The sequence below is a fragment of the Palaemon carinicauda genome, chromosome 6 (genome assembly GCF_036898095.1).
Source record: "Palaemon carinicauda isolate YSFRI2023 chromosome 6, ASM3689809v2, whole genome shotgun sequence".
In the NCBI taxonomy this organism is placed as follows: Eukaryota; Metazoa; Arthropoda; class Malacostraca; order Decapoda; family Palaemonidae; genus Palaemon; species Palaemon carinicauda.
Genome location: NC_090730.1, coordinates 6,777,195 through 6,799,706, shown reverse-complemented (window position 1 = coordinate 6,799,706; position 22,512 = coordinate 6,777,195). Strand labels below are relative to the sequence as shown.

Below are 22,512 nucleotides of genomic sequence, written 5' to 3'. Positions count from 1 at the left end.
TATAGGAGAGAGAGAGAGAGAGAGAGAGAGAGAGAGAGAGAGACTTGCAGAAGTCCTTGGGGGAAAAGCAAGACTACAAAAATTGACGCCATCCATCCCCTACCACAGATATAATTTTGGGTATGTAGGTCACGCTGACGGCTCCATTTTCCTGTTGCACAATCTGTGTGTTGTCCTTGAATTAAAACGACCTCTTGGCAATGCTATTTTTTTCTATTCTCTAAATATTATAGATTAATTGTTTCCATATACGAGATTTTTAATAATTTAAGTGACAGACCATTTAACATTTTGAATGTGCAAATATGTTAATATAACCGAATTTTTGGACCGGAACTTTTTATGAAGTAAAGGTATATATATACGAGAGAGAGAGAGAGAGAGAGAGAGAGAGAGAGAGAGAAAATGTTGAATATGCAGATATGTTCACAAGATTACATATTTTTTGGAAATGAATTTTCTATGAAGTATAATATATATATATATATATATATATACAAATATATATGTATATAAAAGAGAGAAAGAGAGAGAGAGAGAGAGAGAGAGAGAGAAAGAGAGAGAGAGAGAGAGAGAGAGAGAGAATATGCAGATACGTTAACAATATTACCGAATTTTTGAACTTGAACTTTCTATGGAGTATGAGATATATATATATATATATAGAGAGAGAGAGAGAGAGAGAGAGAGAGAGAGAGAGAGAGAGAGAGCATCAGCTTACCTTTCTCCCTCCAAGGCTTCCTGGACCTTCGTGTGATGAGGATGATTGCCATTGTCATCACTGTGACTCTTCTTGCCAAAGTGGACGACTTTCTTCATCTTCTTCACCATCTTGGCGCCGCTGAACCTCCTCGCCACCCGAAACTGGTGGCTGCGACTCCTGTTGAAGCCCTTGACGGACCCCGTGTCGTCATCCTCGGGGTCCGTCGGAGCCGGGGACATGCCCCTCTCGAGGGTGCGGTTGTTATCCTCCGGCTCCGTGAAACTCCCGTCATCGTCGACGGTCCGTTTGTGGATGTTGATTCGATTGCGTTGGTCGTCCGACGCCGCTGCGTGATGATGGTGATGGTGGTGACAGTGGTGATCTGCTATGTGGTAATGCTCACAGCAGTGATGGTGATGGTGATGTTGGTGCTCGTTTTCACCGCCCGCCCTTTGGCAGTGATGGTGAGGAGCGCGGATAACTGGACTGCCTGGCACGTCTTGCCTCTGGTGGGCATGGTGATAATGGTGAGCAGAGTCCACGGGGAAATTCCCCATCACCACACCACTATCATCACGCCGATGACCCTTATTGAAATTCACATAACTGACATCACCACTACTACTACTTATGACATTACTTACATTACTACCGTCCCTACTGCCAGTAATAGTCCCCTCCTCGGAACTACTACTACTACTCATCGCCATACCATCGACGTCACTATTCATCATCCCGTCGGCGTCACTATTCCTGCCGACGATAGTGTCATTATCACTACTGCCATCGGCCTCGCTCAGGTAACTCGTACCCGAATCCCGGTTACTCGATTCGCTCATTTCGCTTCTGGACAATTCACTGCCCGAATCCCGCTGGCCGAAGTCAGCGTCAACCGACATTTCCGATGAAACGGACAACGATTCTTCGAAGGAAGAAGAAGGAAAAGTCGTTTCTCTTTCTTTGGTTTTGCTTGACGATGCTAAAGATTCGCATTTGTCATTACTACTAACACTGACATTTGTTTTCACACGATTTTCATCAACTTTATCACTCTTTTCATTTTGAATATCATCATCGTTACTCGATGAAAACTCAGCAATGTTTTCCTTACTTGCGTTATCTCCAAACCTAAATCACTTAAATTTTCCCCTTCAACACATTTACGGGAACTTTCCTCTACATTTTCTACTGCACACAGAGAGCGTCCTTGCACCTCACCCAACCCTACAAAACTGTCTAATTCCTCCTTGACATCACCCACAGCATCCACGGTTGCTTCTTCAGATGTTTCTAACCAATTTACTCTCGCCATTAAAGCCACTTACTTCATCAAGATCATTACCATTTGCGCTCGAAATCTCCAAAAGTGTTTCCCCCTCCCTACTTGTCTCTCTCTCGACTTCCTTTACTGTAGAATGAATTTCCTCAGTTGCTATATCACTCGTAACTACGGCAATATCATCATCGTCACTGTTTGCTTCCAGCTCAAAAACTTCTTCGTCCTTTGGTAATTTCGAATTTTGATCGTCCCTTGCACTCCGTAACTCACACAGCCCGCATATGAACCAGGGGTTGCGAGAATTAATAAACCATCACGTCCTTTTCCTTCCCTAGACCTTTCTTTTCCTTCCTCTTCTCCTTCTCCTTCTTCTTCTTCTCTAGGAACAGAAGGCACCCGAAGTTCCTCTCCGCTGATATCCAGTGCTTTCGCCGGGGGACTAGAATCGGTCCGATCTGTATCTATTCCCGCTGGAATAGAATAGATCTGATCCTCCTCTTCAATGACCGAAAGAAAAGAATCAAAATGAAGTTTTCCTTCCACGGCTGAAGATGGGACAGAGCGCCACCCTTCCTTCACGCCTCCGATCACACCGCTTATAAAATCGATCCTCTCAACTTCCCTCTGGAGTGACAATGCGTAGGCTGCATCGGACTCCTTCTCTTCACTCGTCACATTTTCATCTCTTTCCTCAGAGATAAAATCAAAACTGTCTTCCTGAGAAACTACACTTTCAGTTTGATGAAGTTTATCTTTAACCTCGGTAAAATTATCTTCACTTTTATCGGATGAGGCAAAGTAACACAAGGAGTCTTCTTTTTCTAAGTGGCTTATCTCACGTCCCTTAACCGAGCAATTTCTATTTTCTGAGCTCAAAAAACTCCCACAATCATCCGTTTCAAAGTCACTCACTTCTCCTAAAATTCCAGATTGACCCTCTACTAATAAATTATCATTATCGTCCTGTGGTTTGGTCAGGAAAGACACATCACCCGGCTGGCACTCCTTGCAGGACAATCCACGGAAACCAGAAAGGTCTTCGACAACGTTGATTTCCTCTAAATCTTTTGTTTTGACGTCAGAGAAATTTTCTCCAGAACCCGTAGATTTGGTGTGACCATCGACTGATGAAATCACATCGGGATTGTAATCGGCGTCAGATATCAAATCAACCTGTGTTGCTGATGGTACTGGAATATTTTTATTATTATCTTCAGTTGTGCAATGGATCACCAAGGAATTAACCTCGTTTTCAAATTCAGACAAATCATAATTATATTCACCTTTGTCAACCAAGGAAATATATTTCGTCAGCCTTCCTCGATCACCCAATGAAAAGTCTACCTGATCTTCATCAACTGTCGATTCTCGATCTTCAATCAAGAACGAAGAAGAACGCTCATGATCTTCAGCCACTAAATCAGATGAGTATTCGTGATCTTCAGTCACAAGTGAATTGAAGTATTCTTGATCTTCTTCCACGAGTGGAATGTAATAAACCTGACTATCATCAAACTGGGAGGAAAAGTCTTCCTGATCTTCGCTCACATAATCTTCTCTCATAAACGATGTAAACTCTTCCTGATTTTCAACCGCTCCCTGATTTGCAGTCCAGGGGGAAATCCTTCCTTCCTGTTTCTCACACGCAGGTGAAAACCTTTCTTCCTGATTATCAATCACCGGTGAAATCGTGTCTTCCTGATTATCAATCACCGGTGAAATCGTGTCTTCCTGATTATCAATCACCGGTGAAATCGTGTCTTCCTGATTATCAATCACCGGTGAAATCGTGTCTTCCTGATTATCAATCACCGGTGAAATAGTGTCTTCCTGATTATCAATCACCTGTGAAATCGTGTCTTCCTGATTTTCAATTACAGGTGAAATCCTATCTTCTTGATTTACAGTCAAAATTGAATTGTTATTTTCCTGATTTTCTATCACATTGGATACATAATTTTCCTGATTTTCAATCAGAGTAGATATATAATTTTCCTGATTTCCCGTCACTCGTGAAATCCCTTCTGCCTGATTAACAGTCACAAATGAAATGTCATCTTCCTTATATTCAATCACTCGAGAAATTACACTTTCTTGATTTTCAAATACTGACGATATATTATCTTCCTGATTTTCAGTCAGAGGCGAGATATTACCTTCCTGATTTTCAGTGACAGGCGAGGTATTATCTTCCTGATTTTCAGTGACAGGCGAGGTATTATCTTCCTGATTTTCAGTCAGAGGTGAGATATCATCTTCCAGACTTTCAGTCACGGATGAGATATTATCTTCCTGATTTTCAGTCACGGGTGAGATATTATCGTCCTGATTTTCAGTCACGGGTGAGATATTATCTTCCTGATTTTCAGTCACGGGTGAGATATTATCGGTCTGATTTTCAGTCACAAGCGAGATATTACCTTCCTGATATTCTGTCACGGGTGAGATATTATCTTCCCGATTTTCAGTCACGGGTAAGATATTATCTTCCTGATTTTCATTCACAGGTGAAATATTATCTTCCGGATTTTCAGTAAAGGGTGAGATATTATCATCTTGATTTTCATCCAAAGGTAAAATCCTTTCTTCCCGACTTTCAATCACAGGTAAAGACCCACTATCCTGATTTTCATTTATAAGTTGTAAATCAACAAAGTTTTCATTTACTGCTGGGTCGTCCTTTGCCAAAGAAATACAATCAACCTGATTTTCCGTAACAGATGAAATATAATTTCGTTCTTTTCTAAATTCTTCGTTACTTTCACTAACGTTTATAGCATCGTCTACAGAACGTAAAACGCTTTCACTGAACGATAACACTTCGGTCTCCTCTTCGTTTACAAAAGGTTTATTTTCTGGAATATCCCCTGTGAGAGAGACTGCGTTACTGCATTGTTCGGGTTCTTCACTGAGATAATTTGTATTAATAACAGATGATGGAATACCACAATCCTCGCTTGGAATCGTAACAGGAGGCAAATAAGAAAAGTCACTGTTCAGAACAACAGGAAGTGGAGAGGAAGTGTCACTTTTTTCAGGAAAGAGAAGCTTCGACGGATGTTCATTAATGACTTGAGACGCAGAATTATCTTTTTCAGCAGCAATAAGACGATCTTCCGTATCGTGAAATCTAGCGTCTGACTGACAAAAGACAGAACAGACTTGATTTACCCATCCAGAGAATGAATCTTCAGAGAGTTGACTTATTTGACTGACATCTGTTTCGAAGCACAAATTGTTGGATGGTACATCTTTCACAAGTTCACTGCTATCAGATAAAACTTCACTTTCAACGGCTTCACTTTCAGAGGGGCAATCAGCGTGTTCAACGGCTGAAGGCACTGAACTATCATCACCAATATCCTCAACTTCTTCAATCTGGGGTTCGAACTGATCAGCAGCAATGACTGTTATGACAGAAGAGACGAGTTCATCTTCGTCAGAAAGTGACAGAGAAGAATCATCAGTATCTTCTTTTCCTTCCTCGGGTGATGTCTCAGTAGCAGAGGTCAGTATAATAACTGGGACATCTTGCTCAATCTCCCCTTGAACGGGACAGGGTGTCCTTAAGTCTGAATTTATATTCACATCAAAATCTTGAGCATCACTCTTTGGAATGGGCGTACAGTACTGAGTCACTGATAAGGATAGGTCTTGAGCCTCAGATATAAATAAGCTTTGCTGCTCAGATATTGAAAGGCTGGAAATTTCAGATACGGATACGCTTGGATTCTCTGGTTCAGATAATGGTAAGAATGTCACCCCAGATATGGCTTGGTCTGAATCCTCAGCTATGGGTAAATTTTGAAACTCAGGTATTGGTAAATCTGAAGCTTCAGTTATGGATAGATCTGAATCCTCAGCTACGGGTATGTCTTGAACCTCAGGTATTGGTAAATCTGAAGCTTCAGCTATGGATAGAGCTGAATCCTCACCTACGGGTATGTCTTGAACCTCAGGTATTGGTAAATCTGACGCCTCAGCTATGGATAGATCTGAATCCTCACCTATGGGTATGTATTGAACCTCAGGTATAGGTAAATCTGAAGCCTCAGCTATGGATAGATCTGAATCCTCACCTATGGGTATGTATTGAACCTCAGGTATAGGTAAATCTGAAGCCTCAGCTATGGATAGATCTGAATCCTCAGCTACGGGTATGTCTTGAATCTCAGGTATTGGTAAATCTGAAACTTCAGCTATGGATAGATCTGAATCCTCACCTACGGGTATGTCTTGAACCTCAGATATCGGTAAATCTGAAGCTTCAGCTACAGATAGATTTGAATCCTCAGTTATATGTATGTCTTGAACCTCAGGTATCGGTAAATCTGAAGCTTCAGCTATGGATAGATCTGAATCCTCACCTACGGGTATTTCTTGAACCTCAGATATCGGTAAATCTGAAGCTTCAGCTACAAATAGATTTGAATCCTCAGTTATATGTATGTCTTGAACCTCCGGTATTGGTAAATCTGAAGCTTCAGCTATGGATATATCTGAATCCTCACCTACGGGTATGTCTTGAACCTCAGGTATCGGTAAATCTGAAGCCTCAGCTATGGATAGATCTGAATCCTCACCTACGGGTATGTCTTGAACCTCCGGTATTGGTAAATCTGAAGCTTCAGCTATGGATAGATCTGAATCCTCACCTACGGGTATGTCTTGAACCTCAGGTATCGGTAAATCTGAAGCCTCAGCTATGGATAGATCTGCATCCTCACCTACGGGTATGTCTTGAACCTCAGGTATCGGTAAATCTGAAGCCTCAGCTATGGATACATCTGAATCCTCAGCTACGGGTATGTCTTGAACCTCAGGTATCGGAAAATCTGAAGCTTCAGCTACGGATAGATTTGAATCCTCAGTTATATGTATGTCCTGAACCCTAGGTATTGGTAAATCTGAAGCTTCAGCTATGGATTGATTTGAATCCTCAGCTAAGAGTATGTCTTGAACCTCAGATATCGGTAAATCTGAAGCTTCAGCTACAGATAAATTTGAATCATCAGCTACCGGTATGTCTTGAACCTCAGGTATCGGTAAATCTGAAGCCTCAGCTATTATTAGACCTGAATCCTCAGCTACGGCTATGTCTTGAACCTCAGGTATCGTTAAATCTGAAGCTTCAGCTACTGATAGATTTGAATTCTCAGCTATGTGTATGTCTTGAACCTCAGGTATCGATAAACCTGAAGCTTCAGCTATGGATAGACCGGAATCCTCAGCTAAAGGTATGTCTTGAACCTTAGGTAGGTCTGCAGGCTTATCTATGACTGCGTCTTGACCCTCATGTATAGGTAGTTCAGAAACTTCAGAAAAGGATATGACTGGAACTTCAGGTATAGTTGGGGCAGGACCTTCCAAGATGGTTGGTATTGAATCAGATAGGTTTTCATCAATAAGTCCACCTCCCTCAGGGAAAGTTCCATTCACTCTTTGGTTTTCATCTAAAGTTGACAAGTTATATCCTTCTTTATTTGGCTGATGACCTGAGCACTGGTCTTCGCTGGTTATACTCTCGATTCTTTCAACTTCACTCTCAATTACTTCACTTTCTTTATCAGCCACCGTACCGTCATTATCACTATCTCTATCTCCTACGCATTCAGATTCCTCAAGAGAATTCTTAGGCACTATCTCACTACAAAAGTCTTTCAGTTCCGAGGCACATTCTATAGTATTTAAATTTCCATCTGAAAGCGCATCACCGCCCTCTAATAAGGTCGCAAGGAAAGAAGATCTATCCCTGGGAGTAAAAAGACTAGAACTCTGACATTTAGCGGCTGATTGAACACTTTCGAAGAAATGTGGCGTAACTTGCCCAGTCCGATAATGTTCGTTACACTCCCCAGCGTCCTCTGACTCACTGAAAAACTGGGTTAAGTTTATTTCACCTCGATCTTGTGTTTGGGCCGTTTCATCTTCTCCTTCCAAATGAAAATCATTCTCAGGACCTTGATTCGTCCAAGGACTATCACTAACGGCTTCGCCCTTTCCAATCTGCCCCGTAAAACACTCTTCTCCCTGCACAATAGTGTTCGTAGTTGTCCTCACAAACCCAACGTCACAGGCACTGGCCCTCAAGTCCATGCCCTTACTACGACCGGATGAAGATGGCGACATGACGTCATTATCACGTTTGCTCAAACCCATCCGGTCCTCCGTGACACAAGTCTCACCAAAAGTAATTACTCTTGGGTCGTGATCATCATGGACAAGAGTCCCAATTACGTCTTGATGATCATCACCAGAGATGCCTGTTTCTTTAGGCTGATTTCCATCAAGTTTGGTAAATAAATTGACTAGACCAAATTCATCATCTCCGATAGTTTCTTCATTAGAACATTCAGTGTTATGATCAAGAGAAGAATGAGTACCTTTCTCTGCTACCAAGTTCTCAATATTTTCTACATCACCTTCACTATTATTCAGTCCTACATATTTTACTTCATATCTTTTACTTAATGCCACAAAGTTCTCATTCATAAAGTTTTCTTCAATCTCAGGCCTATTAATAACACTTTCTTCAGTAATTTCACCATTTCCTTTCTCTTTCATATTAAAATCATCCCTATTTATAAACGATTTTACAGAACATTCATCTATTTCTTCTAAACTATTTTTGTCATCATTTACATCTGCCGTATCAGGAAATCTATGAGCTGCCATCTCATCATCTACAGATAAATTTGCTTGCAGTGATCCATATGAATTTTCAAGATCATCTTGCACAAAGTCCATAGAAGACAAATGCTCCTTCTTACCCTCAGTTATAGGCGTGTCACTGGAACTATCTGGGCTACTAGTGTTACTTGAGACACAACAAATGTGTTCTGATTTTTCCTCGTCTATTTCAAATAGACTATCTATTCCTATTGCTTCTTCTTCTTCGCTATAATCATTCATTTCTTTATTCTGTTTTCTTTTATTTCCACCTTTGTCGTTATTAATTTCTTCTTCCTCTATTCCTTCATTTCTGTCCTCATCACCAGATGCCTCTTCTTTGTTTATGTCTTCATTTCCACCATCATTGCCACTCATTACGTCATTTTCTATTTCTGTAATTCCATCTTTACTTATGGTTTCATTAACTGTTCCTGTAGCTCCATCTCTATCATAAATAATTTCCTCATTTTTCATTCCGACAACACTCAACCCATCCTTCCCTATACCAACATTTCCATCTTCATAATCTCTAATTTCTTCAACCTCAATTCCATCATTTCCATCTTTATCATTGATCACTTCATCATCTACTCCTTCATGTACATGCATCTCCCAATTCATTTCTCCATCCGTTTTCCCTTCTTTTCCCTCCCCATCATTATTCATTTCAGCATCTTTAGTGTCAGATACTGTTACAGGCGAGTGAGCAATATTAAGGCTGTCTTCGACAGGTACCCCTGGTGGGTAGGGCCCTTCAGCGCGTTCTTCATCATTCTGCTCCTGCCGACGGAGGGGACTCTCCGTCACAACCTCCTGCACATCGTCCCCCTTCGGTAATTCACAAAAAGCCACGTCCAATGTCCCAGATTCAACCGAATTGTCCTCAAAAGTATCCCCCTGTTCCGTTTCGTCGACAATATTAACAGAATATGATGACTCGTCGCATGACCCAGTCAAATCCCTCTTACCGATCTGGCTCACTTCAGTAACATGGGAGGTGGCTGGCATAATCAAAGAGGCCACATCTGTCGAGCCTATGTGCGAATTTGCAATGAAGAGTTCGTTTGCTTCATTCTTCTCAAGACCTGAATCGCCCATAATATCGCTGATGTCATCTCTGGTCTGGGCAGCGCTGCTCTCATCTTTTTTTAGGAGGGTTTCATACGATTTCGTCCCACGAGGTGTAGATATTAGCTGGTCTGACTTGTCAATACTACCGCAAATCACGTCATTTTCACCCTCAGTCTCTTTTTCATTAATGAATAGCGTATCTTCGCTCTCCACAATGCATAATGTAGAACGATAACTCGTGACATCGTCGTCATTTAGATGCGTAACGGTTGAAGAATCCTCTTGAATAACGTCAGAGTCAGCGAACCTGACAAATGAAGGAGTCTGCCTTGAAATATCACGAGTGACGTGAACCCCATTTTCTATGAAAAGATCGTAGCGACATTCTTCAGTTGCAGAGAGTGTTAGGTTGAGAGATGGGGGTGACGGGGGAAGATGGGGGGTCAGACGGGCCATTGCGGGAAACCCCCACTCCCCCACTTCAATATTATCATCCTCTCGTTCCCCTTCCTTAGAAGTTTCCTCCAGACGGTCCACAACTTTCCCCAAACCCTGGAAATCATGATCACTCCCATCTTCATCCAGTGAATCCTGATCATCCGAAATCACCTGGGCTAAATAAGCCGTGCACTTGCCATGGTCGCCTTCGGCGGGGCACCAGGCATGCCCAATGTCTTCCTCACTTTCACTGTGTCGTGTTCTCGCCAAAGGATCATACTCGCTCGCCATTTCTTTTCATCCATCGAGCGACACTTCGTTTTGTTTCATGGCGGTGGTTTGTGATGGTAGTAGCAGTGTGTCCATTAGTCTCACATCGTAAAGGTTTTCGAATATCTAATGTATGAAATCGAGTCTCTCACTTTAATGGCTTTGTAAATGCCTGGAAAGTAAACAGATTATACAATATAATACAATAAACATTGTCACTGGTGATATCAATATGTTATTTTACTGATGATGTAAAGGCAAAGTTCATTCTTGTATTATGAAAAATGGTTCAAATAATTCTATACAATACATATACAGAAATACAGAATATATATATATATATATATATATGTATATATATATATGTATATATATATATATATATATATATTTATAATATACACACGGGTAGTTACACATACAAATACTACAAATAAATGACATTACAAACAACACTTTCTTAATCAACATTTTGTTTTGTAAGTTTTTAAAATACAATCACTTCTGAAAAACACCAACAAACAAACATACTGTGAGTTTTTATGATTCGGTTCATATATAACTATTACACCTGGTGTTCTAGTGTACATATTTACTTTTGTTGTTTGTGTTTGTAGTCACCTAAAACAACTAGATGATATTTTAGTCAAATTACTATGCTGACCTAAACTCAGCAGGTCTTTGTTTCCACCGAACCACCTATACTATCTCTCTCTCTCTCTCTCTCTCTCTCTCTCGCTCTCTCTCTCTCTCTGTCTCTCTCATAATATATATATATATATATATACATACACACACACACACACACACATATATATATATATACATATATACATAATTACTAGCTAAGCCACAAACTTAGTTGGAAAAGCAGGATGCTATAAGCCCAAGGGCTCCAACAGAGATGAATACCCCAGCGAGGAAAGGAAATGAATCATATGAGAAGTAATGAACAATTAAAAATAAAATATCTTAAGAAGAATAACAACATTAAAACAGATCTTTCATATATATAAACTATAAAAAGAGACTTACGTTAGCCTGTTCAATACACACACACACACACACACACATATATATATATAAACACAGTATATATATAATATATATACATACATATATATATATCCATATACAGTATGTATATATATATATATATATATAGATATATGTATATATATATATATATAATATATATATATATATGTATATATATATATATATATATGTATAATATATATATACATACATACATACACACACACACACACACATATATATATATATATATATAAAATATATTTTGCACAAAGCAATGCATCGTATTTTGATGCACAACATCTCTAATTACTATATTTAGAATATGCAGAACTACTAAGAAAATCTGGACTTAGCCAAAATTCGTGATATAAGTGGTTGTATCCAAGGTAACAAAGGTCTTATGTGCACAAATCAATGTGTTGGACGCGGAGTTAAAGAACCAGTTTCACATTAAATTCACATCACTTTAAAAGGTAATTCTGTCATATCATATGTCAATTTGCTATCTTCACTTTTTATTACGTGTTTGATTCACTGCCATTGCATATTTCAATTGTTTAAGCATGATTAGTGTTAGCATAATAAAAAAATCACCTGATTTAAAATTTTCAAAAGAACCAGACTTCGAGGATGTAAAAGAATCGATACTACTGTGCATCAGAGCTTCAATATTTACAAAAACACTTTTCTTTTACAACCACTTAACTACATCTAAGCATCATTATTTTTCATAACACTGTTCTTTTACAACTACTTAACACAACGCTATTTCATTGCACATTCACCATTGTGTCGATATAAAGTGTCTATAAATATAAGTCCACTTAACACAACGCAGACATTTCTCTGCATATTTTTTTATATCGTTAACTTTATCTACAAATGCACATGTTCCCCCCCCTCCAAAAAAAAAAAAAAAAAAAAACATTCATAGTCCGGAAGCCCCCCAAAAAAACATTTCACTCAAAAACAATAAGAAAACAACCTTCGCAGTCCGAAAACCTTTAAAAACAATTTCCTTCATAAAAAATTAAAATGAAAAAAAAAAAACATTCTTAGCCCCTAACCAATAAACACATTTCCCTTGACTCTCTTCTTACAATTAAAACGAAAGCACTGCAAAAATTTCCTTTCTCTATCTTTCTAGAAATCAATAAACGATCTTCCTGGAAATCCATGCATCAATCTTCCTGAAAATCTATACGACAATCTTCCTGTCCATACATCAATCTTCCTGAAAATCCATCCCATAATCTTCCTGGAAATCCATAAACAATCTTCTTGTCCATTCAAAAATCTTCCTGGAAATCCATACAACAACCTTCCTGGAAATCTATAAACAAACTTCCTGGAAATCCACACAACAATCTTCCTGGAAATCCACACAACAACCTTCCTGGAAATCCATAAACAATCTTCCTGTCCATACAAAAATCTTCCTGGAAATCCATACAACAACCTTCCTGGAAATCCATAAACAAACTTCCTGTCCATACAAAAATCTTCCTGGAAATCCATAAACAAACTTCCTGGAAATCCACACAACAATCTTCCTGGGATTCCATACAACAATCTTCCAGGAAATCCATACAACAAGCGGGCTGGTACTTCCAGCAAATGCGTCTTTCGCACAGTCGAATTGCACACTGTGGGTATTCCATGCCCCCTTCCAGGGCACTCTCTCAAGGTGTGTATGGGGCAACAAACGTTGTTGCTTTGTGCAGCATCTCTCTGCCTAATACGGTGTTAGTGAAAGGGAAGGGAGGGCTCTCTCTCTCTCTCTCTCTCTCTCTCTCTCTTTAGGAAAAATATTGAATTTATCTCTCTCTCTCTCTCTCTCTCTCTCTCTCTTTAGGAAAAATATTGAATTTATCTCTCTCTCTCTCCCTCTCTCTCTCTCTCTCTCTCTCTCTCTCTCTTTAGGAAAAATATTGAATTTATCTCTCTCTCTCTCTCTCTCTCTCTCTCTCTCAGCACGATTATTCATCATGAAAATTCCTACTTCATTTCATACTAGCCTTGATTACTACATTATTTTACAAGTAAAAATACTAATACTAACTTTAAGAACAGAGAATAAACTTTATATAAACGAATGAAATAAAATACGAGATAAAACTGGCTGATATTGATTAATAAAATCATATAAAATACACGAAAGATAAACACATTAACAAACAAATGTGTATTTGCACAATGTCTCTCATCCCTTAGCCTGCAATTGCAAACTGTCAAGGACAAGGAATTCTCACGCCCTTGACATTTCTCCAATCACGAATTACCCCTAAAAACTATAAAAAAACAAACACAAAACAAATAACACTGGACTCAATGTAATCAACACCTTCTCAGCCACGCCCACTTATTCGGAACTCTTACACCCTTTGTCTTCGCGAGTAACTCGCTAATTTCATTAACACCCGTCGAATTATGTCTCTCTCTCTCTCTCTCTCTCTCTCTCTCTCTCTTGTTTAGATCATTTCTCATCTACAAAGCTTTGTTGAAAATCCTCGTCAAAGGAGGCTCTACTTCCCCTCGTATAACAATTAATCTAATTAATTTGAAAAAAAGGTGAAACAGATTATTTATTTATTCTCTCTCTCTCTCTCTCTCTCTCTCTCTCTCTCTCTCACATAACACCTCACTTTATTTGTTCCATAAAGTATGTAGTCAATCATATTTAAACCAATAAAAGAGAAAGTAGCGTGAAATAAACCTTCTCATGGATGAAATAAACAACTCAAAACGTAAACAGAACAAACCTATCCAATCAAACCAATCAATAAAATAAACGTCAAATAAACTACAGAATAAACAAGCAAACAAGCGACTGGATAAGCGCGAGAGAGGAACCACACACATAGCCAGTTCAAGAAGAAGAAGAAGAAAAAGAAGAAGAAAAAAAAAATAAGAAAAAGAAGAGGAAGAAGAAGAAGCAGAAGAAGAAGAAGAAGAAGGTGAAGAAGAGGTAGAGGAAGAAGAAGCAGAAGAAGAAGGTTAAGAAGAGGTAGAGGAAGAAGAAGAAGCAGAAGAAGAAGAAGAAGAAGGTGAAGAAGAGGTAGAGGAAGAAGAAGCAGCAGAAGAAGGTGAAGAAGAGGTAGAGGAAGAAGAGGAAGCAGAAGAAGAAGAAGGTGAAGAAGAGGTAGAAGAAGAAGAAGAAGAAGAAGGTGAAGAAGAGGTAGAGGAAGAAGAAGCAGAAGAAGGTAAAGAAGAGGTAGAGGAAGAAGAGGAAGAGGAAGAAGAAGAACAACAACAATAACAAGGACACGAAGGAGAAGAAAAAGAAGGAGAAGAAGAGGAGGAAGAAGAATAAGAAAAAGAAGGAGAAAAAGAAGAGGAAGAAGAGGAAGAAGAAGAAGGGACCTCCCCCTCCATGTGATTGTCCTCCGAAGCATTATCATTTGTTTCACCGGATCGACAGTCAGCCAGACCAGACCAGACCTATCGGAACACCTTCGCAGCTCGCTCACTACAATACTAACATTCTTTCGACACGTGTCATCGGGTCCAGAATACCCATGTATGGAGTTGAACGCTGAGATTTGTTGTTTTTATGATTAATTGTGATTTTCCATGTTGATTAATCTTTATAATTGTGAAATAAATCTTTATAAGCAATTGTGAAATAAATCTTTAAAAGTAATTGTGAAATAAATCTTTATAAGCAATTGTGAAATAAATCTTTATAAGCAATTGTGAAATAAATCTTTATAAGCAATTGTGAAATAAATCTTTATAATTAATTGTAAACTAAATCTTTAAAAGTAAAAGTGAATTTTCCTATTGATTATTCTTTATAATTGTGAATAAATATCTTTAAAAGTGATTTTTCCTATTGATAAATCTTTATAAGTAACCGTGAAACAAATCTTTAGAAGTAATTGTAATTTTCCATATTGATTAACCTTTATAATTGTGAAATAAATCTTTAGAAGTAAATGTGACTTCCTCTATTGTTTATCCTTTATTAGTAATTGTGAAATAAATCTTGAAAAGTGATTATGATTTTCCATACTGATTTATCTATATAATTATGAAACAAACCTTTAGAAGTAATTATGACTTTCCCCATTGAATAATCTTTATAATTGTGAAATAAGAAAGATTGTATGTGTGTACTTCTCCTTACCATAAAACAGAACATTGTAATTCACTTCACATCGCCACAGTTGAACAGAAATTAGAATGAAACACGATTGTCATGTAAACAAAGCATTTCCTTGTCACTGAAATGAATCTGTTTTCACGCCGATTTATTAGCGAAAATTAACGAACTCATCACTAGGGTTTTCACAACAGGGCATCTCCACAATAAACGAGATTACACTCTTTACACTCTTTCCCTCACTTTCACACAGGAACAGAACGCCATGGCTTGACGTTCAGGAGGCCACAGAAGCCTCCCGCTGTAGAAATGTGGGCATGGCAGGGGAGATCACTTCTTGGCAGGATGTCTGTGACTGGCCTAACTGATTCCCTCGTTGCCTCTAAGTCCTTGACGTGCCAGCTACACACACACACACACACACACACACATACATATAAACGCACTCACCACTACGACTCCTTAACCAACACAATCTTTAACATCGATCTTTGGATGTTCCTCCTTTCTTTCCATCATGTGTCCGAAATCGTGTTCAAGTTTTAGGAGGAACGAGATCTGATTATAAATCATGTGTGCTACATACAAGTCCTCCCAAGTAGAAGCCAGAGACAGCCATATATCGGACGCAGCCCCTAGACTTTTTCCCAAGAAACTTGGCGACGAGAAGAGCTACTGACGTAGACGAAACGCAGAAACAAGGTTTACTGGACCTGACAGGACTCGACAGGACGGGTCCACCAGCTGAGTCCAAGCAATCCCCGCCCGGGGCCAGACCCAAAGCTAGATTGGGCGTAAGACAATGACAAATACCCCGTTGCAAAAAACTGGACAATAACAGTCGCATTTTTATCATATTCTCACGTCTCGGCTTTACTTTTACATGTGACGAAGTGACTTAATGAAAACAAGAGGGAAAAATGAGTGGAAGCCGTGTGTTTGGGAATGTCAATGGCTTTACTTAATACTCCCGGAAATTGCTCAAAGAACTATCTGGTGAAGGTAGAATTGCAACCTAGTTGAACCCCCTCTGGTTCAGGTTGTGTCGCACTTTCAAATAGAAATTAAAAGAATATATATCTTTCCGACTCTCTCTCTCTCTCTCTCTCTCTCTCTCTCTCTCGACAATATTTACTCTTATATATATATATATATATATAAAATATACATATATATTATATATAGTTTATATAATGTATGTGTATCTATATATAATATATATGAATGTATATATATATATATATATATATATGTATATATATAGTGGGTATGTGCCCTCGCTAGATCACAATGCAAGGTCAATGGAGATAAACCTTGACCATATGTATATGCACAGGGTCCAGGGTCCATGAAACGAACACAATTTTCCTTCTCTCTCTCTCTCTCTCTCTCTCTCTATATATATATATATATATATATAAATATATATATATAGTTTTTCTATATCTACTCTATAAACACTGACTTGACCTTGAAATTCTTAAATGAAATAAGTCAGAGTTAAGGCTTATGAACAAAAAACATTTAGAAATAATGATTTTTCACATAAACTCCACAATAATAAAAGTCGTCCAGAAATTCATTATCGTTACTCATTATAAAAAAAGTTCCTACGGTCACAGCCAGTCCTGGTAATGACTAACCAGCTTCCAGAAAAAGAGATTGCCTAAAACCCAACGCATATTTCAAGTCCTTAGTTACATTACATAGCCTCTGTACCATGGTCTTCCACTGTCTTGGGTTAGAGTTCTCTTGCTTGAGGGTACACTCGGGCACGCTATTCTATCGTATTTCTCTTCCTCTTATTTTGTTAAAGTTTTTATAGTTTATAGGGGAAATATTTACTTTAATGTTATTACTTTTCTTAGAATATTTTATTTTTCCTGTTTGCTTTCCTCACTGGGCTATTTTCCCTATTGGAGCCCCCGGGCTTATAGCATCCTGCTTTTCCAGGTGGGGTTGTAGCTTTGCAAGTAATAATAATAATAATAATAATAATAATAATAATAATAATAATAATAATAATAATAATATACTGTACAGGAGAACAGGAGCTAGATTGCAAAAGCTGGGCGGAGTAATGCCTACAGAAGGCACGCCTAACCTATACTTCATATTCCTGTACACGAACAGGCATTTATGTTCTTTGAACAACCCTTCGTAATTCTACAAAAGACTTAAAACAGTTAAATGCCACTTCAAAGGATAATGTGTCTTTCTTCGTTCTTAGTTTACAACAGATTCGGAGCAGCAATGGCAATGTAAAAGAGATTAAAAAGAGTAACAAATAATATGCGCTAAATTTTGTTTTTTTTACTTAACAAACATATCTGGAGGATTCAGCGGCTAGCTTTGTTGCTTTGATATATATATATATATATATATATTTATATATATACACATATATATATACATATATATGTACATGTACATATATATATATATATATATATTATATATAATAACAATCAGACAAAAGTAACATAAGTAGGCTACGTTGAAAAATTGTGTGCAAATATCTGTGATAGGATTTGTGTATCGCCATGATCAGCAAAGCTGTACTAGTCAGGGCCACCCATACTAGGTTGGTTTGCTATGAGCCATCAGACTAAAGTCTTCCACCATCACAAACCCGCAGTGGCTAGCGTAGTGATAAAAAGTGCCTAAATTGCAGATATGAATAAGGACATGTCTGAGGCTTTTGTCCTGCAGTGGTCTAGAAACTTCTGCATTTAAAGGTTTAAAGGTCGCTCATGAATGGCAGAGGCAAGGGACAGTGACATTGTCTTATCGAGCAGGACAATGCCCTTGAGACTGACCATATATACATATGATCAGCGCCCAAGCCCCCTCTCCATTTAAGATAGGACCAAGGAGGGCCAGGCAATGGCTGATGATGACTCAGCATAGACCCATAGGCTTCCCAAAACAACCCAATCCTTAGCTCACATGGATAGTGAGATTGCAACGACCAAAGGAACAAACGAGCTTGAGCGGGACTCGAACCCCACTCTGGCGTTCACCAGTCAGGGACGTTACCACATCGGCCAGCACAACTGTTGTTATTATAATATATACTGTACACAGTATATTTACACATATAACCACAAAGTTATACGAGGACAGTAAATTATATGCGTATTCACTTGTCCATTCATCCATCGATGGGCAAACGTAAAAAAAAAAAAAAAAAATTGGGTTTTATCGACAAACAAGTAAGCCACGCCCTTCTCTAATTTAACTTGCTTCACGCTTCATTACTTCCGATACTTTCTTGGTAATCGTTTGCACCTACGCCTTCCCCCAGGGACAGATCATTTACATGGGTCTTTTGTTTAATTAAAACCTCTGGTCGAACTACAAAGAGCTCAGGTCCTCCTTCTACTTAAAATAGGAAATATAACAAATGAAAAGAACGAACAGATACTTCGATTAAATTAGAGTTCTCTTGCTTGAGGGTACACTCGGGCATGCTGTTCTATCTTGTTTCCCTTTCTTTTGTATTTTTCTTTAAAGTTTTTATAGTTTATACATGAAAGCTCTATTTCAATGTTGTTTGTTATTGCTTTTGAAATATTCAATTTTGATTGTTTATTACTTCTCTATTAGTTTTTTATATCCTTCACTCACCGGGCTATTTTTTCTCTGTTGGAGCCCGTGGGTTTATAGCATCTTGCTTTTCCAACTAGGGTTGTAGCTTAGCTTGTAATAATAATAATAATAATAATAATAATAATAATAATAATAATAATAATAATAATGATGATAATAATAATAGTGAATGACATAAAAATAATTTGGAAATACTTCAATCATAATAATGATGGAATTACAAAGAGGTGATCAAAGATGTAAACAATCTAGCATTCTGCTTTTCCAACTAGGGTTGTAGCTTAGCAATTAATAATAATAATAATAATAATAATAATAATAATAATAATAATAATAATAATAATAATAATAATAATGAAGAAGAAAAGGAAGTAAAACCAGACACAGAGAAACGCTTGCCATACAAATATAAAAACAAACTTAAAGTCTTTCAAATTCCTTACAACAAAGGAGTAAAAACAGAAAACCTTGGAAACAGAAGGGCTAGAAACTGCTAAATATTTACAGAACACGACCCTAGTACCATTATATGACGTCCTAATAGCTAAAGAAAAAGTACAATTTTGTCTAACACTCGCCATCTTAAATTGCTGAGGTGAGCAGCATCTACATACGGGAATTTGTGCTATTCTAATTAACAAAGCAGACCAGCCGAGGTAAAAAAAGACACTAATTGACTATATATTAAAAATCAATTTATAACCAATACACTCTTTAGGATTTTTTTTTTTTTTTTTTTTTTTTTAACCGGGAAACATTGCATATCCTATCACAACATTTTTCCATAAATAATTTTCAGAGTATCCTACGTATGCTACTTTTGTTGAAGTATTTATAGTTTATATAGGCGATATTTATTTTAATGTTATTATTCTTGAAATATTTTATTTTTCCTTTTTTCATTTCCTCACTGGGCTATTTTCCCTGTTGGAGCCCCTGGGTTTATAGCATCCTGCTTTTCCAACTAGGGTTGTAGCTTAATAATAATAATAATAATAATATTATTATCATTAATAATAATAATAATAATAATAATAATAATAATAATAATAATAATAACAATGATAATACTATTAATAATAATAATAATAATAATGAAAATAATAATAATAATAATAATAATAATAATAATGATAATAATAATAATAATAATACTATTATTAATAATAATAATAATAAAAATAATAACAATAATAATAATAATAATAATAATAATAATAATAATAACTGCATAAAATGAATCGTAATAAAAACCATTTAAAATAGTGTTTTGATTAATATTTAATATTGAAACAATAAATAAATTGTGAAATTTATTATTCAATAAGTAAAAGCGCAACTTCAACTTGAAGTTATTAATTAGAATCGTAAAAGGCTTCAAGGCTTTTCAAGGGTAATGGTTACCTCCTCCCTAACTCTTTAGATAGAAAAACTTGCCTTACATCTTGTTTTTATATTATTATTATTATTATTATTATTATTATTATTATTATTATTATTATTATTATTATTATTATTATTATTATTATTATTGCTGCTGTTGTTGTTGTCGTTCTTGTTCTTGTTTTTATTATTATTATTATTATTATTATTATTATTATTATTATTATTATTATTATTATTGCTGTTGTTGTTGTCGTTCTTGTTCTTATTATTATTATTATTATTATTATTATTATTATTATTATTATTATTATTATTAATTATAACTATTATTATCATAATTATTATATTTATAATTATATTTAAAATTATAATCATAATCATTATTATTATTATTATTATTATTATTAATCATAACTATTATTATCATAATTATTATATTTATAATTATATTTAAAATCATAATCATAATCATTATTATTATTATTATTATCTATTATTATTATTATTATTAATTATAACTATTATTATTGTAATCATTATTATATCTATAGTTATAATCATAATAATTATTATTATTATTATCATTATTATTATTATTATGACTATTATCATTATCATTATTATTACTAGCTAAGCTACAACCCTAGTTGGAAAATCAGGATGCTCTAAGCCCAAGGTTCCAACAGGGAAAAATAACCCAGTGAGGAAAGGAAAGAAGGAAATAAATAAACTACAAGAGAAGTAAAGAATAATTAAAATTTTAATAACATCAATACAGATTTTTAATATATAAACTATAATAGGAGACTTACGTCAGCCTGTTCAACATAAAAACATTTGCTGCAAAATTGAACTTTTGAAATTCCACCGATTCAACTACCCGATTAGGAAGATCATTCCACAACTTGTTCACAGCTGGAATAAAACTTCTAGAATACTGTGCAGTAAGGAGCCTCATGATGAAGAACTAGTATTCAATATATATATAACAGCTTTTAATTAAGATTGCAAGGAAGTCAGGTATGAACGCATTTACTAGTACGAATTAAATTAAAAGAATTGGAAAATCAGTTTGCATCCAATCTCTAACCGCTTACCAGTGCTCAAAGATCTAGCCCGTGTGATACTACGCCAGCAGGGAGCCAATAATATAAGAAAACACAATGCCCTCATTCTTCTTTCATCCACCTTTCCTATGTACTAAAAATAATTAGAAATTATAAAGAAATTTCGTTATCCACGATAAGAATTATCAACCAACATTATATAATTAATAAATAAATCATGTTTTGATCTTTCACTCCCTAACTCCTATCTTTCCTTGTACTTATCATAACACACGAGTTGTTTTACTCTAGACAATTCCAATTAACTGCAGTTCTCTCTTATAGAGGCTGTCATAATACACAGGTATAACCCTGTATCAGTTGAATGTATTATATATCTACAATCTTTAGCAAATCTTGTAATTTTGCGACAGTGAAAATCCACATAAACTGAATGATCATTAATGCTTAATGCAACTCTTGAAATAATAATAATAATAATAATAATAATAATAACGTGCCAAAATGTCTTGAAATGTTAATGTTATGAAAAATAATATAAATAATAACGCGTCTAAACGACTTCAAAGATGTGTATGTTTTGATATAATAATAATAATAATAATAATAATAATAATAATAATAATAATAATAATAATAATAATAATAATAATAACGTGCTCAAACGTCTTCAAAGATGAGTATGTTTTGAAATAATAACAACAGCAACAACAACCCATCTAAAAGTCTTTAAAGATATGTTTGTTTTAAAATAATAATAATAATAATAATAATAATAATAATAATAATGTGCCTAAACGTCTTCAAAGATATGGATATTTTTATAATAATAATAATAATAATAATAATAATAATAATAATAATATAA

General features: G+C 36.2%; 2 protein-coding genes across 3 annotated transcripts; both read right to left on the bottom strand.

Annotated features, from left to right (window-relative positions):
* Nucleotides 1-717: 717 nt before the first annotated feature.
* LOC137642354 (protein roadkill-like) lies at nucleotides 718-1,606 on the bottom strand. The gene has a single exon (XM_068374848.1). It carries the CDS (start codon nucleotides 1,600-1,602, stop codon nucleotides 718-720), a length of 885 nt encoding a protein of 294 aa, XP_068230949.1. The 5' UTR covers nucleotides 1,603-1,606.
* A 538-nt stretch (nucleotides 1,607-2,144) lies between these two features.
* Nucleotides 2,145-15,937, bottom strand: LOC137642404 (uncharacterized). Of its 2 annotated transcripts, none has more exons than XM_068374940.1 (2): nucleotides 15,823-15,937; nucleotides 2,145-10,605 (listed from the first exon to the last, which is right to left on the bottom strand). In XM_068374940.1, exon 2 carries the CDS (start codon nucleotides 10,452-10,454, stop codon nucleotides 2,151-2,153), a length of 8,304 nt encoding a protein of 2,767 aa, XP_068231041.1. In that variant the 5' UTR covers nucleotides 10,455-10,605; nucleotides 15,823-15,937; the 3' UTR covers nucleotides 2,145-2,150. The 2 variants fall into 2 exon arrangements, with proteins under 2 accessions (XP_068231041.1, XP_068231042.1); XM_068374941.1 differs by lacking the exon at nucleotides 15,823-15,937 and adding an exon at nucleotides 15,604-15,789.
* Between the last annotated feature and the right edge of the window lie 6,575 nt (nucleotides 15,938-22,512).

What these genes read in the sequence shown, in the direction of transcription:
- LOC137642354 (XM_068374848.1), bottom strand. Translation starts at nt 1,602, where the DNA reads ATGTCGGTTGACGCTGACTTCGGCCAGCGGGATTCGGGCAGTGAATTG.
- LOC137642404 (XM_068374940.1), bottom strand. Translation starts at nt 10,454, where the DNA reads ATGGCGAGCGAGTATGATCCTTTGGCGAGAACACGACACAGTGAAAGT.